We start from the raw sequence: 12,309 nt of genomic DNA, 5'->3' as shown, positions 1-12,309 counted from the left end.
AATAAGATCTAAGTACAACAGAATAAGATCTGAGTACCCAACCCAGTGTGCAAAAAGCAATGTGCAACAGAAAAAACCATGTGCATGGGTGTATAAAATGTGCATAGAGGTAGGTCAATGTGCAAATTTAGAAGAAATATACAGTATACACAGATGATAAATAGCAGTAAGCAATATAAACACTATAAACAAGGATTATAAAAAAAAAATAGAAATATGAACAATTTAAACAGAAGTATTAACAATTTAAACAGCAGTGGAAAATAACCTAACCATAGTACATAGTATCAAATTGAGAGGCTGATTCTAGGCGGTTAGGTCGTAGGATCTTGTAAAGGGAAAAAAAATATAACTTTTCTGACAATGGAATTGATTTGTTAATATTTTCTGACCAACTGGAGCCTGTAGTTTACCCAAGTTTATGTTTACTGGGAACAATTAATTTAAATGCAAAGTAGTGCATTTAAAACCACAACTCATGTGAACATTTGAAGTGATAACTTGACATTTTAAAACATGTCTCACTAGCCGCTTATTGCACAGTGGTTCCTTCCAGTAATGTAATTTCTGCACTATCATGGGATGTAGAAAGACGTATTTCGGTCAGAAAAAGACAGCAAACTTGATAAATGCTGGAATTTTAAGGAATTTTGAAACAGGGCAGTAGCAGCAGGAAGTAGCTGTGAACTTGCAGCTGGTGTTCTGCTTACTTTCTATCCTACTAGGAAGACATTTTGAGTGAACTGAGAGGTAATGCAACAAATATCTAGTGAAGAAAATTTTCCAAATCAAACTGATAAAAGTTCCTTTCCAGTTATACAGTACTTGTATTTCTATGTGTGAACCTGTGCTGTCCTCCGGTGTGTCTGCCAGCAGGAAAGGGCAGCAGTATGACTGTAAATGGTACATCCCACTGGCCGATGTGACCTTCCAGAACATTGAGGACTGTGAGTCCAACCCCATCCCCCTGGTGCAGGACGAGGAGATTGATGCCATGAAGATTAAAATCTCCCAGATTAAGAACGAGATCCAGAGAGAGAAGGTGAGGGTGGACAGACTGCTTCTTTACTTTATTTATCAAGTGCAGTAAAAATACCTGAATTTGTCTTGGTGATACTGGTGCTGAGACACAGATGACCTAAATAGAGAATACATGCTGACATACATGCTAGAGGTGCAACAGGACCTCACACACAGTGCAAGAGGACAGTGCAAACCATTACAAAAGAGATGTTCTTGTTTATTAAACTGTCTTACATGCAAACAGTACAGGAGAAAAACCTATTATCACAAGCTTGTCTCCATTCTCTAGACTCACTGTGAGTACACACGACTGTTACTGAATAAGTAATTTAATATTTTTGCTGCTCTCAATCCAACTAATACAGCACAGTAGTATGTCCACTGATAGTCAGTTCCCAAAAGCTTTTACATTTGCTGCTCTGAACACCTGGTGTTGGGTGGGTCTTTCCTTTGAAAAACCCTCTGGCACACAGGAAGTTTTACTTTTCCTGCAGCATCAGCAGTTTATTTGGATTAATCAGAAGAAGAACTGGATTGCTAGAATGAACAGTGATAGGTACCATGGCTGAACAGACAAAGAAGAGAGCGCCACTTACAGCTCATCGACAGAGGGCGGAACAAAGAGACAACACATTTCCGCAATACCATCAAACAACACAACTTTGACCCTGAGCACCTAAGAAGGACAAGGGATTTGAGGATTATTGCTTTAAAAAATAAACAATAACGGAAATATGCACCGTGGTTTAGACTGTATGTTCTGTACTGCATCATTCTGTTGTATCTGCAGAGAACCACCAAAGGATCCAAGGTGATCGAGCGACTGAGGAAGAAGTTATCAGAGCAGGAGTCTTTGCTGCTTCTCATGTCCCCCAACATGGCGTTCAGAGTGGCCAACAGAAATGGCAAGGTGAGTCGAGGGGCTCGGCAGCAGAGTCAAAGGATGTTTCACAGGAGAATAGTGACGGCCTCTTCCATCCCAGACCGAGTCCTCACATTTGAACCACATTGAAACATTTGTTTCCAGTGTCCCATACTGGTGTAAAGATAAATAAGATAGGCAAGCTGGTTCCCCAAACAGTTGAGCCCAGTGCCGGCAGAGGTCTTTTAGGAGGTTCCACGTGGTCCACAGTAAAATAAGGGATAGTCTGTTTTCAGTTATTTCATTCACAAGAAGCTCGCATCCTTTGGAGGTTCTATGTTGCCTCTTACCAAGCAAACAGATAACAAAATATTCTCAGACTGTTCTAACTCTGAGTAAACTGCTCTTCATGTTGACATCTGCTGCCCCCTGCAGGTGAAGCGGCACTGTGCTGTGGTCAGGGTGGAATGAAATACTGTGATTGCAAGGTAGTAAAATATTGCTTGGTGTTTTTCAGGGTTTCACATTCCTGATCTCCTCTGACTACGAGCGTGCAGAGTGGAGGGAGATCATCCGTGAGCAGCAGAAGAAATGTGGGTTTTCCCTGTAACATTATGTAACATGATGCCAGCATTACCGCAACACTTTGTAACTGTCATGTGATGTTTTTCTTTACCTTCATTTTGCCCTGCAGGTTTCAAAAGCTTCTCCCTGACGTCTCTGGAGCTGCAGATGCTGACTAACTCATGTGTTAAGCTTCAGACAGTTCACACTATTCCCATGACCATGAATAAGGAAGGTAAGGGTCTTAACCACAAACTGCACTATAGCAAGTATGAATACAACTTTTCATTTTCATCTAAAATTCTTAGTCTGTTAATAAACTCTTTATGATGCCAAGTATAAACACATTCATTGTATTATTTGACATTCACTGTATCAGTTGACATTCACTGCGTCATACTGTTGTGTGGAATTATAATTTCTGATCTTCAGGATTTTTTTTAACACTCACACAACTTTCATAATTTTTTTTTAAACAAACTATTACTGTTTTTTGCATTTTCCTGTGGTTTAGTATGTCTGATCTCTCTCTGACTTTTTAATCTGCAGATGATGAATCTCCTGGTCTGTATGGCTTTCTCAATGTCATTGTCCACTCTGCATCAGGGCTCAAACAGAGCTTAAGTAAGTGGCTTGTTTTTGTTTGTCAGACGTTTTCCCCGCTGTTTCTGACTATAAATAATATCACTTGATCATTCTGGATATTGTGGGTCGTGTTCTGCAGTTGTGTCAGTCCAATCTCATCAAATGCACACACTCTGTCTCTGGCTGTCAGCTGGGAGGGCAGCTGCAGAGGAACAAGTGGGATTAGCCAGGGACACTGTGTACAAGCCTAGTCAAATATGTCTTTGGCTTCTCAAATCATTGCCAGTGTATGCTCCACTTTTTATGTCCCCATCGCAGACACAGAAGCAGTGACAAGAACTGCTAGCTAGCCGACAGTCATGGACATGTGTCAGCTGGCAAGCAGTCCATTCCCCTTTTATATGTCTTTCTTTACTGAGATGGTAAGAGAGCTGATAGGTGCACAGTGTACGAATGACGTGTGTGAAGAGAAGGTTGTGGCAGGATGCAACTCAAGGCCAGCATGGGGTTCCAGTGACACAGATTTAACCACAACACCATCAGGTCTCAACCAGCAGACTGATGTGGATCTTTAGTTTTAGGTTCACATTTCTCAATTTAATTCAACTGCTCTGTGCTTCTGCCCACTAGATCTGTACTGCACTCTTGAGGTGGACTCCTTTGGCTACTTTGTCAACAAAGCCAAAACACGTGTGTACAGGGACTCTACAGAGCCCAGCTGGAACGAGGTGAGAGTGCAAATCTGCGTGGAGAAAGTCAGTATAAGTAAAGCCCTGCCCTCCTTTAATACCTTGTGTTTATGTCCCCGTGAGAAAGGCAATGGATCTCTAGTTTAGTGGCCAGCAGTAGAAGTAGTTTCTACTGGGCAACTCTCAGGCATCAGCGAGTTTCACTATGAATGTTCAAGAGTGCACTGTTGATAAAGGGTATGAATTCTCAGAGAGAGAATAACAGATTTTTTACAAAATGTGTTGCGCACTGGGCTGCAGCCTCTCAAGCTTTTACTAATGAGACTTTACATCTTTTTCCATGCCAGGAGTTTGAGATTGAGCTGGAGGGCTCTCAGACTCTTAGGCTGCTCTGCTATGAGAAGTGCTGCAACAGAACCAAACAGGGCAAAGAGGATGGAGAGAACACGGACAAGATCGTGGCCAAAGGACAGATAAAGGTATGAACAGATGAGGCAGACCTGGGTTAAATGGTATTGGCAAGCAGTTCTTACTTTTTCGCCTGCTTGGACTATCATCTGGGTGTCAGTCCCAAAAAGGTATGATAAATTGACATTCAAACACTTTGCTGTTGTTGTCTGCATTGTCCTGTTGTTCCTTGCTGAAACTCCAAGTAGATTATAAAAAAATTGTATGTGACCCAAATCTGGAGATCACTCAACCACTCATGTATGTTCATCATATAGTAAATAGTGTCCCATGTGGCCAGCCCCAACCATATGGCCCCTAAGCAGAAAAAGACAAACAAAAAATCAGTGTTTGTAGATACTGTTGGCAAATACCATCCTCTTTCAACGTCCAGTGAACTGTATATTGATTCTAATAGCTCCACAGTATTATGAGTATTACTTAGCCACACCATGAACCTCAGTACCTTCTCTTTTTTTGATGATCCTGCCTTTGCTGATGAAAAAGAAACGGCTGTAAGGTCGCTGGTGGGTCACCTCAGCCTGACTGCTGACAGGGTGTTGTGACAGAGGGAGGATTAGACTTGGGGGGGGGGGGGACACAAGCCAACCAAATGTAGCGTCTGGCAGCGGTCCAAACAATGACAGAGTGAGAGAGAGAGTCACAGAGCTGTCTTTGATCAACCAGTGAAGGGATTTCCCTGCTGGACAGGTGGGTCAAAACACCATGGAGTCTTAGTGAAAAGGAGCATGTGGGCGCTGGCACCCTCAATCAAAGACCTGCTATGTTGTTCCAAGAGCCGATCATGTGGGATTGAGACACCTGCTGGGTATTAAATGTGCTATCCTGGAGCAGAGTGTGGCGCCACCTGGGGTGTCATGTTCACCTCTCTGCTGACTTTGATATGTACAAAATTGGTGTGAAGATGCAGTTTTTCGTTGCCAGCCTGCCTGCCTGAGCTCACGGTGCAAAGACAGCCAGTGCACATCAACTAAACGTATTTTAAAAGCTTTAAATATAGAAGCTGTAAAATGTTTTGTTTGCGTTTGTACTGGTGGAGCAAAATGGACATGTATGAGTTACAGTGAGGTTTTTTTTTTTTTTTTTTTTAAAAAACACTCTGCCAGACCAGACTTTCCCAGACCAAATCTGCTTTGTGGGAAATTTACAGAAATGGCTTCTATTTGGACGAAGAGTCTCTGGGCAGTGTTTTGATGCATATGGTGGTATATCATGGGATTAAAATCCAGAAGATGTACTGAATATTTAAAGGCAGATTATACAGCTTCAAATGAGAGGGCACACCATGTTGTTTACTAATGTTAAGAAAGAGACTGAGGAAGGACGAAGCCGCTCAAGTTCATGCCAAGACTAATTGATGGACCACTTTCAAATGCCTGTCATGAATCTAATGTTTTGATGTCAAATGTCCACAAAAGCATAAACAATGGAGTGAAATGCTCGCGTATTTTTAGTTATGATGGGGTAAAAGAGTGAACTCCTGAGGCATTTCTAAGTTCTGTTCTTTTGAGACGTGAGTGGCATTCATCATTTTTTACCAGATCATATCAAGGTGGGTGCCCTCCCCTGTGAAACTGCATAGTCTGCCTTTAAGTAGTTGAGGGTGATAAAAAGGCAAAGCAAAGCTCATGCCAGCCCTGTTGTCAAAGGTCACCAGTGCCAATCAGTAATTCTCCCCAGAGGATCCTGGGTAGCCGGCCTGAGATGCTAAATGACGGTCACTCTCACAGCAGTCCTCACAGCAAGCAGTGGTAGTCGTGAGCACGTTGATAATGAGGGTAGGAGGGGATTCTCAGGAGTTAATCCGCAAATCCATCTGGGAAGTAGAACAACACAGAGGCAGCATGGTCGGCAGGCTGCCTGGCTTTGTTCGTTTTCTGAGTCCCACAGGAATCAAACGGATTGGAGTTTAACACTACCAAGACATGGGCATGGCACACAGACTTTTGTGAGGATTCTCCTGGGCCACATCAATGAAGATCCCCAGGAGTTTTGGAGGAAACATGATGAATGGCTGCTTTTTGAGGGAAGAAGGGGCTGCTTTTCTTGTTACTTTAATGTTTAATTAACTGAGAAAAGAGTAACCTATGATATCTGGAGAGCAGTGCAGTGCTCATTTCTTTGTCTGGTAGCAAGGGAAAGTGACGGCTTAGAGAGTTGAGAGAGGCTCATGTGAGTAAGAATGACTGAGAGCTGTCCGAGTGAGGAAAATGTGGAACAGGCCAGCAGAAGTCTGGAGGAAGAGGAAGCGGCTCCCAGGAAACCCCCGAGCACAGGAGCCCGTCTGTGGGACAGAGTTCGCAGCACTCTGATTAGACAGAAGGTAAAGAGATGAAAAACAAAATGTGGATGGGCTTCCTCGGTTTGTTGCTGGACAAGACATCTTGGAAACGCTACAGTTGAGGACAAAAACTTTTGCGTGGTTGTAGTTTCTCTCATTCCCCTGTATAGTTTAAATCTTTATCTAGATTGCACACTGTATTGTGTTTGTCTCTTTTGAGAATTACAGCCTGCGGTGCCTTTGATTTTTTTTTTTTTTTTATCCTGTTTATAAGTATTATGTAAGGAATTGATTTTCACTGGACAAAGGATTATCTGAATGAGATTGGATGGTTTCTTGGGTGAAAGAACATCTGCCATGTTGGAGAAGCAGAATGCTTAGCGGTGGGGACATGATGTTATCACATTACTCATGCCTGATCACTGTAAATAAAGGCTGGCAGCTGGGTATTAGTAGATGATTAAAATAGATCGGTGACATGGGTTGACACCACCTGGCCATATGGGGTTTAATGCACGCGCGAGTGAAGTAATTGAACAGGTTATTGAGATGTAATACACATGCTTACCTGACTGAGTGTAGAATTATCCTCACTGTGTTGAGAGCTTAAATCTATTGTGGCTGGTGGATTAAGTTGTTTGCTTTGAATGATGGCGGAGTGAGTAATTTACTCTCCACTCAGTATATTCAGAATGTAAATTGATAGAGGAATTCACAAAATAATCTTTACATATGGGAATAAGCACAATATTTTAGTATGTACGTCCTGGGTTGGATGCATAAAAACCAAACTGACCCCAACCCTGGTGTCCAAAACTTGACAGGTACCTCTCCTTCATGTTTTTCAGATGGATCCCCAGACACTGCAAAATAAAGACTGGCAAAGGACTGTCATCTCTATGAATGGGGTAGGTACTGGACCAACTCAGAGAGAGGCAACATGCACGGACAGATAATTAATGCAACAGACAGTTGCTGTCAGGCAGTTATGGGTGGGAGCTTTAGTATTTGAAAAATTATATTATTTAAAACTGACCTGACTCATGCACCTACAGATGTGCTGGTAAAATACTTACTAATAATTTGGAGTGTTTTATCTACCTTTATACTTGTAAATGTTGCACCAGATGATATATGGAACGTAGGTGTATGGTACAAAGGAGTCAAAGTTTGGCACCAGCTGGCTTTCATTGTGTGCTGGTATTCAAGGTTCCCCCTCCCATGACGACTTTCCTTTGCTGTGTTTCAGATTGAGGTGAAGCTCTCCATGAAATTCACCAGCAGAGAGTTCAGTCTGAAGCGGATGCCCTCAAGGAAACAGTCAGGCGTGTTTGGAGTGAAAATCAACGTAGTAACAAAGTGAGTTTATTTATTTATTGTATTGTTTTAACCTTTATTTAACCAGGAAGGCCCTTGAGATAAAATCTCTTTTTTTGAGGGAGACAAAGACAGCTCACCAAGGTCACAAAAATAATAAAAAGGAGCATGACAAAAACAGGCCAGGGGCAATTAAAAATAGAGCACATTAAAAACAGACAGGGGACAACAGATACATAGTACAAAATCCAGTTTAGGAATAAAGAGCTTTGAACTCTCACAATCATTAGGAGATTTTGATATTTTAAACACTCACCTACACATGTGCTCTCTAATTTCCTTAGATCAACTTGAAATACTTAATTTTAAAACACGTGGCTGCAGCACATTTTCCTCTTTGGAAAAAGGTAATCCGCATTTACTGTGTACAACATTTTAAAATCACTAAGTGCTGCATTAATTTTAAGAGATTAAATATAGAGAAATGGGAATGTGACTGAGAAAACTGGCAGCCGACAGTGCATTTTAAATTGTGTTCCAGCAGGTCAGACTTTGCAGGACATCTGTCATACGCTGTTAGTCAGGTGCCAAGGAGAGGGACAAGTAGCAGCATCCTGTTTGCAGCTGAGGAAACAATAGAGTTCATGGAAATGCAGCATATATTTTGAGAAACACTCCATAAACATTGCCAAGACTTCCAGTCATCTAAACCATGTTGTCATTCCCGTTTAACTTGACAATGATGTCTTGACGGTTACCTGTAAGCACTTGACATGTTTGTGTGTGACGCTGGCAGGCGGGAGCGCTCCAAGGTGCCCCTCATCGTCAGACAGTGTGTGGAGGAGATTGAGCGACGGGGAATGGAGGAGGTGGGGATCTACCGAGTGTCTGGTGTGGCCACGGACATCCAGGCTCTGAAAGCCGCTTTCGACTCGAGTGAGTTCCTCTCAGAATGTTCTCTTCGTGTCAGGTTGTTAAAAACATGGAAAACAACAGACATGGACGCGCATGAAAACACAACTGAGGAGTCAAGCTGCTGAGAATGGGAGGAGAAAAATTCTCCATGGCAGTCACAGGATGCAGTCTTGAATGGTGTTTGAAATCTGTCTTTGGATTGTGCTTCAGGCTCCCATTACATTACAAGACAAATGCAGGGGTGTAAAGGAGGGCAATGCCACCTAAACTCATTTTACCTATCTATTTTATTGGTGGAGTAATATACGTCAGAATATGCAGTCCTAAAATGATTCTAGTTCCATGATGATAGTGTTTTTTAAGAAAATAAAATTAATTTATTTTTGTTTATATTGGCTCTTTGCTTCATAACAGTCACAGACTGCAGGTCTTAGGTTCCTCTTCTATCTGTTCACCGGTGAATTATATCACTGTAGACCTGACTCACACTTGTTCATGAGGACCAGTCAGTCTCTCACTGTCAAACTTTAGTGACTCCATTCTTGTCTCATTGGCAGACAACAAGGACGTGTCTATGATGATGAGGGAGATGGACGTGAATGCCATCGCTGGAACACTGAAGCTGTATTTCCGCGAGCTGCCAGAGCCTCTTTTCACCGATGACCTGTACCCCAACTTTGCTGGAGGCATCGGTAAGGCACCACTTTTCAAATCTTATATCAAACCGCCCGAACCTTTGTCCTAATCCGCCATTAGTGCTCAGAAGCACAAGCAAACATGCATGCACACATATGATGTGTCACATGATGAAGTTGTCACACTAGCATATTCACTGTCCTTTTCCCTTGCAGCTCTCTCTGACAGTGTTGCCAAGGACAGCTGTATGCTCAACCTGCTGCTGTCTCTGCCAGAGCCCAATCTGGTGACCTTCCTCTTCCTGCTGGACCACCTAAAGAGGTAAACAGACATGCCACTTACAACATAACATCAGGCCTGTTGTGTAATTAATATTTGGCCATTTCTGGAGTGTACAAAACTTTAGTCTTTTGTACTTAAAACATTTTACGTTGCCAAGAGACACAAATATATTACAGCTGACACGGGTCACACTAAGCCGGTTAAGATTCGGTTCACCAATGATGGAAAAAAAAGATCTGTAAGTTGTTTGAATTGGAATCTCTGTGTGAACTTATAATCTGATGTTGTTGTTTTTTTCATCTTCTCAAAGGGTGGCTGAAAATGAGAGCATCAACAAGATGTCTTTCCACAATTTGGCCACAGTTTTTGGCCCCACTTTGCTGCGCCCCTCAGAAAAAGACAGCAAAATCTCAGCCAGTACCACACTGCCGATATCCATGAATGACAGCTGGTCGCTGGAGGTCATGTCTCAGGTAATCCTCATCAAACTGTGCCAGGATATCGATACAGATGCAGTGGAAGTGGTATACTGATGTTATAGACTGATCATCTGTCCTCACTCTTGCTGTGTCTGTAGGTACAAGTCCTGCTGTATTTCCTTCAGCTCGAGAGCATCCCAACACCCGACAGCAAACGTCAGAGCCTTCTCTTCTCTACTGAAGTATAGCGGGACATTGTCAGAAAACGTGGTTCTCAAAAGAAGGCGTGCTGCTGGAAGAGCTGGATGCTGCGAAGCGGCCACAGCCAGCTGCTGTACTGAGAAGGTGCAGAGTTTAGCCACCAGGGGGAGCCAACAACACACTGTAAAGTGACATCAACACCATGACCAAAGCCTCTTCTTCTCAAGAAGTGATGAGCATGTGTGTTCTGTCCACTGCAAGCTAACCTGCTGTGTCAGTGCAAACCTGTAAACTATCTCTATAGTCAAACACATCATTCCTTGTTTTACTTAGGTTTGTCTCAACAATCATGCCTCACTGTAATGCAGTATATTCCTCCTGTATCATGCTGTCATTATACACATTAGCGCCATATTCACACACAGGAATATCTACTGTTACGTTACTGGATTTTGTAAGATTTATGGCTGAATGGATGGACATCATGTCTTTATGTACATTTTATCCCATTTTAATGTTTCTGAGTTGGTTGAAAACTCACCTGTGCCAATGTTTCCCTGCTGATGATAGGAACATTTCCATTAACCTAAATGTTTACACTCTTAATTTTGTACAGATTTGAAATGTTTTAAGACTGAAAAGTGTAGTTCACACGCAACATGCAGGCATGTTGACCTAAAGATTGAAAGTGTTTTTTTCTTTCGTTTTGTTTTTTTTCTCTTTTTTCTCTGCTATACAACTTGTATAGTGACCTTATTCAGTTCACTGGTTCTTCTGGTGGTGTTTGACCAAATAGGCAAATTGTATGTACATTTGTTTTTGTTTTGTTTTTCTTTCGGAGGCTGTACAATGAGATGAACGACAAATCATTCCAAGAATCAGCAACATCGCTGCCCAGACTAGACCCTAATTTCATACACCCATGGAATATATGCTGTGCTGTGTATTTCTCTGATTCCACTGTTGTCTTTTGTCCATATGTCATAGTTTTTTGTTGTTTTTTTAATTTTTTTCTCTAGACATCATCTGATTTATTTGGCAAAAATTACGGTATTGTTACTGCTTCCTCCATTCCCTCTCTATTGTGTTCCGCCGTCATGGGTCAAAACCACAGGCTGTTGTGTTACAGAAATGAGAAATGATCTGGAAACAGTACTTATTTAATATTCCAGATGTTCCTTGGTAGGATGTGTCTAGCACAGTGATTCATTCACAGCCAAGTCTCCTGGGTTGTTAACACTGTCAATGAACCTCCACGATTTGTAGCCTACCATTACTGTCAGAGCTCTGTGAAGATATAGCATGTGTGCTTACGTAAAGCATCGTCTTCAAAACATTCTTCAAACGTATTGAGACACATCTTAGCACATAACTGTAACCTAAAATGCTTGTGATTCATGTAAATTAATGTATAAGCAATAAGTCTTAGTGATTCCTTAGTCCGAGCAATGACCAACTGTATGATTTATGTAAATAAAAAGTGAAACATTCTTGTGCAGCCTCTTCTTTCAGTGTGAGATCAAGCTCACTCATTAGACTTTATTGTCTCATCTGCATATGAGCTTGACACAACTCGGATTTTGGAGAGAGAAATACAACAAGTGCTCCATGTGGAACTGCTGAAGCCGGTTATGACTGCAAGCTGGTTTACAGTGAAATTTATCTACATGACAAGTCAGGGCTTTTGGGGTCCTTGGTGGTGTGGGGCCCCCAGCCATGTGCCCTGCCAAAGTTATAATAGTTTACTAAAATGAAACTAAATACTAAAACTAGGTGTGGAAAAAAATGTTAACTGAAATAAAAACGAAAACTAGACTTAAAACTAATACTGAAACTGATAAAAAACTAAACTATGACTAAACTTTGGGGGTGTTATGTTTCATTTAAAGGGCTATTGAAGGTAGTCGACAAGAAACAGAAAGTAACTGATACATAAACTTGGGTAACAGTTTTTATTGTAATCATTTTCTCGAGGTTTAAATCAGTGACGCAAGAATGTAACCAAATGATAACAAATGATCTTCCACAAATAAAAAGCTGGGTTTACTGAGTTTAGGTGGGCTCACC

The 12,309-nt window shown here is 41.7% G+C and overlaps 1 protein-coding gene across 3 annotated transcripts in view; it reads left to right on the top strand.

Moving 5' to 3' along the window:
- The window catches only part of LOC115365795 (breakpoint cluster region protein), a 31,988-nt gene extending 20,253 nt beyond the window's left edge, over positions 1–11,735 (top strand). Inside the window, exons 10-23 of one of the 3 annotated variants that reach the window (XM_030060956.1) lie at positions 874–1,042; positions 1,814–1,933; positions 2,403–2,478; positions 2,580–2,684; positions 2,999–3,073; positions 3,665–3,762; positions 4,071–4,202; positions 7,321–7,380; positions 7,722–7,831; positions 8,586–8,725; positions 9,262–9,396; positions 9,556–9,661; positions 9,933–10,095; positions 10,200–11,735. In XM_030060956.1, coding sequence (XP_029916816.1) covers positions 874–1,042; positions 1,814–1,933; positions 2,403–2,478; positions 2,580–2,684; positions 2,999–3,073; positions 3,665–3,762; positions 4,071–4,202; positions 7,321–7,380; positions 7,722–7,831; positions 8,586–8,725; positions 9,262–9,396; positions 9,556–9,661; positions 9,933–10,095; positions 10,200–10,289 — 1,579 coding nt within the window. In that variant the 3' untranslated portion in view covers positions 10,290–11,735. Of the gene's footprint in view, positions 1–873; positions 1,043–1,813; positions 1,934–2,402; positions 2,479–2,579; positions 2,685–2,998; positions 3,074–3,664; positions 3,763–4,070; positions 4,203–5,953; positions 6,515–7,320; positions 7,381–7,721; positions 7,832–8,585; positions 8,726–9,261; positions 9,397–9,555; positions 9,662–9,932; positions 10,096–10,199 lie in introns of those variants that run through there. The other 2 variants (XM_030060957.1, XM_030060958.1) reach the window with 2 other exon arrangements.
- The last annotated feature ends 574 nt before the right edge of the window (positions 11,736–12,309 follow it).

This window comes from Myripristis murdjan, chromosome 9, assembly GCF_902150065.1.
Source record: "Myripristis murdjan chromosome 9, fMyrMur1.1, whole genome shotgun sequence".
Lineage (NCBI taxonomy): Eukaryota > Metazoa > Chordata > Actinopteri > Holocentriformes > Holocentridae > Myripristis > Myripristis murdjan.
Note: the sequence above shows the minus strand (reverse complement) of the source record. Positions and strands in the feature narration are given on the sequence as shown.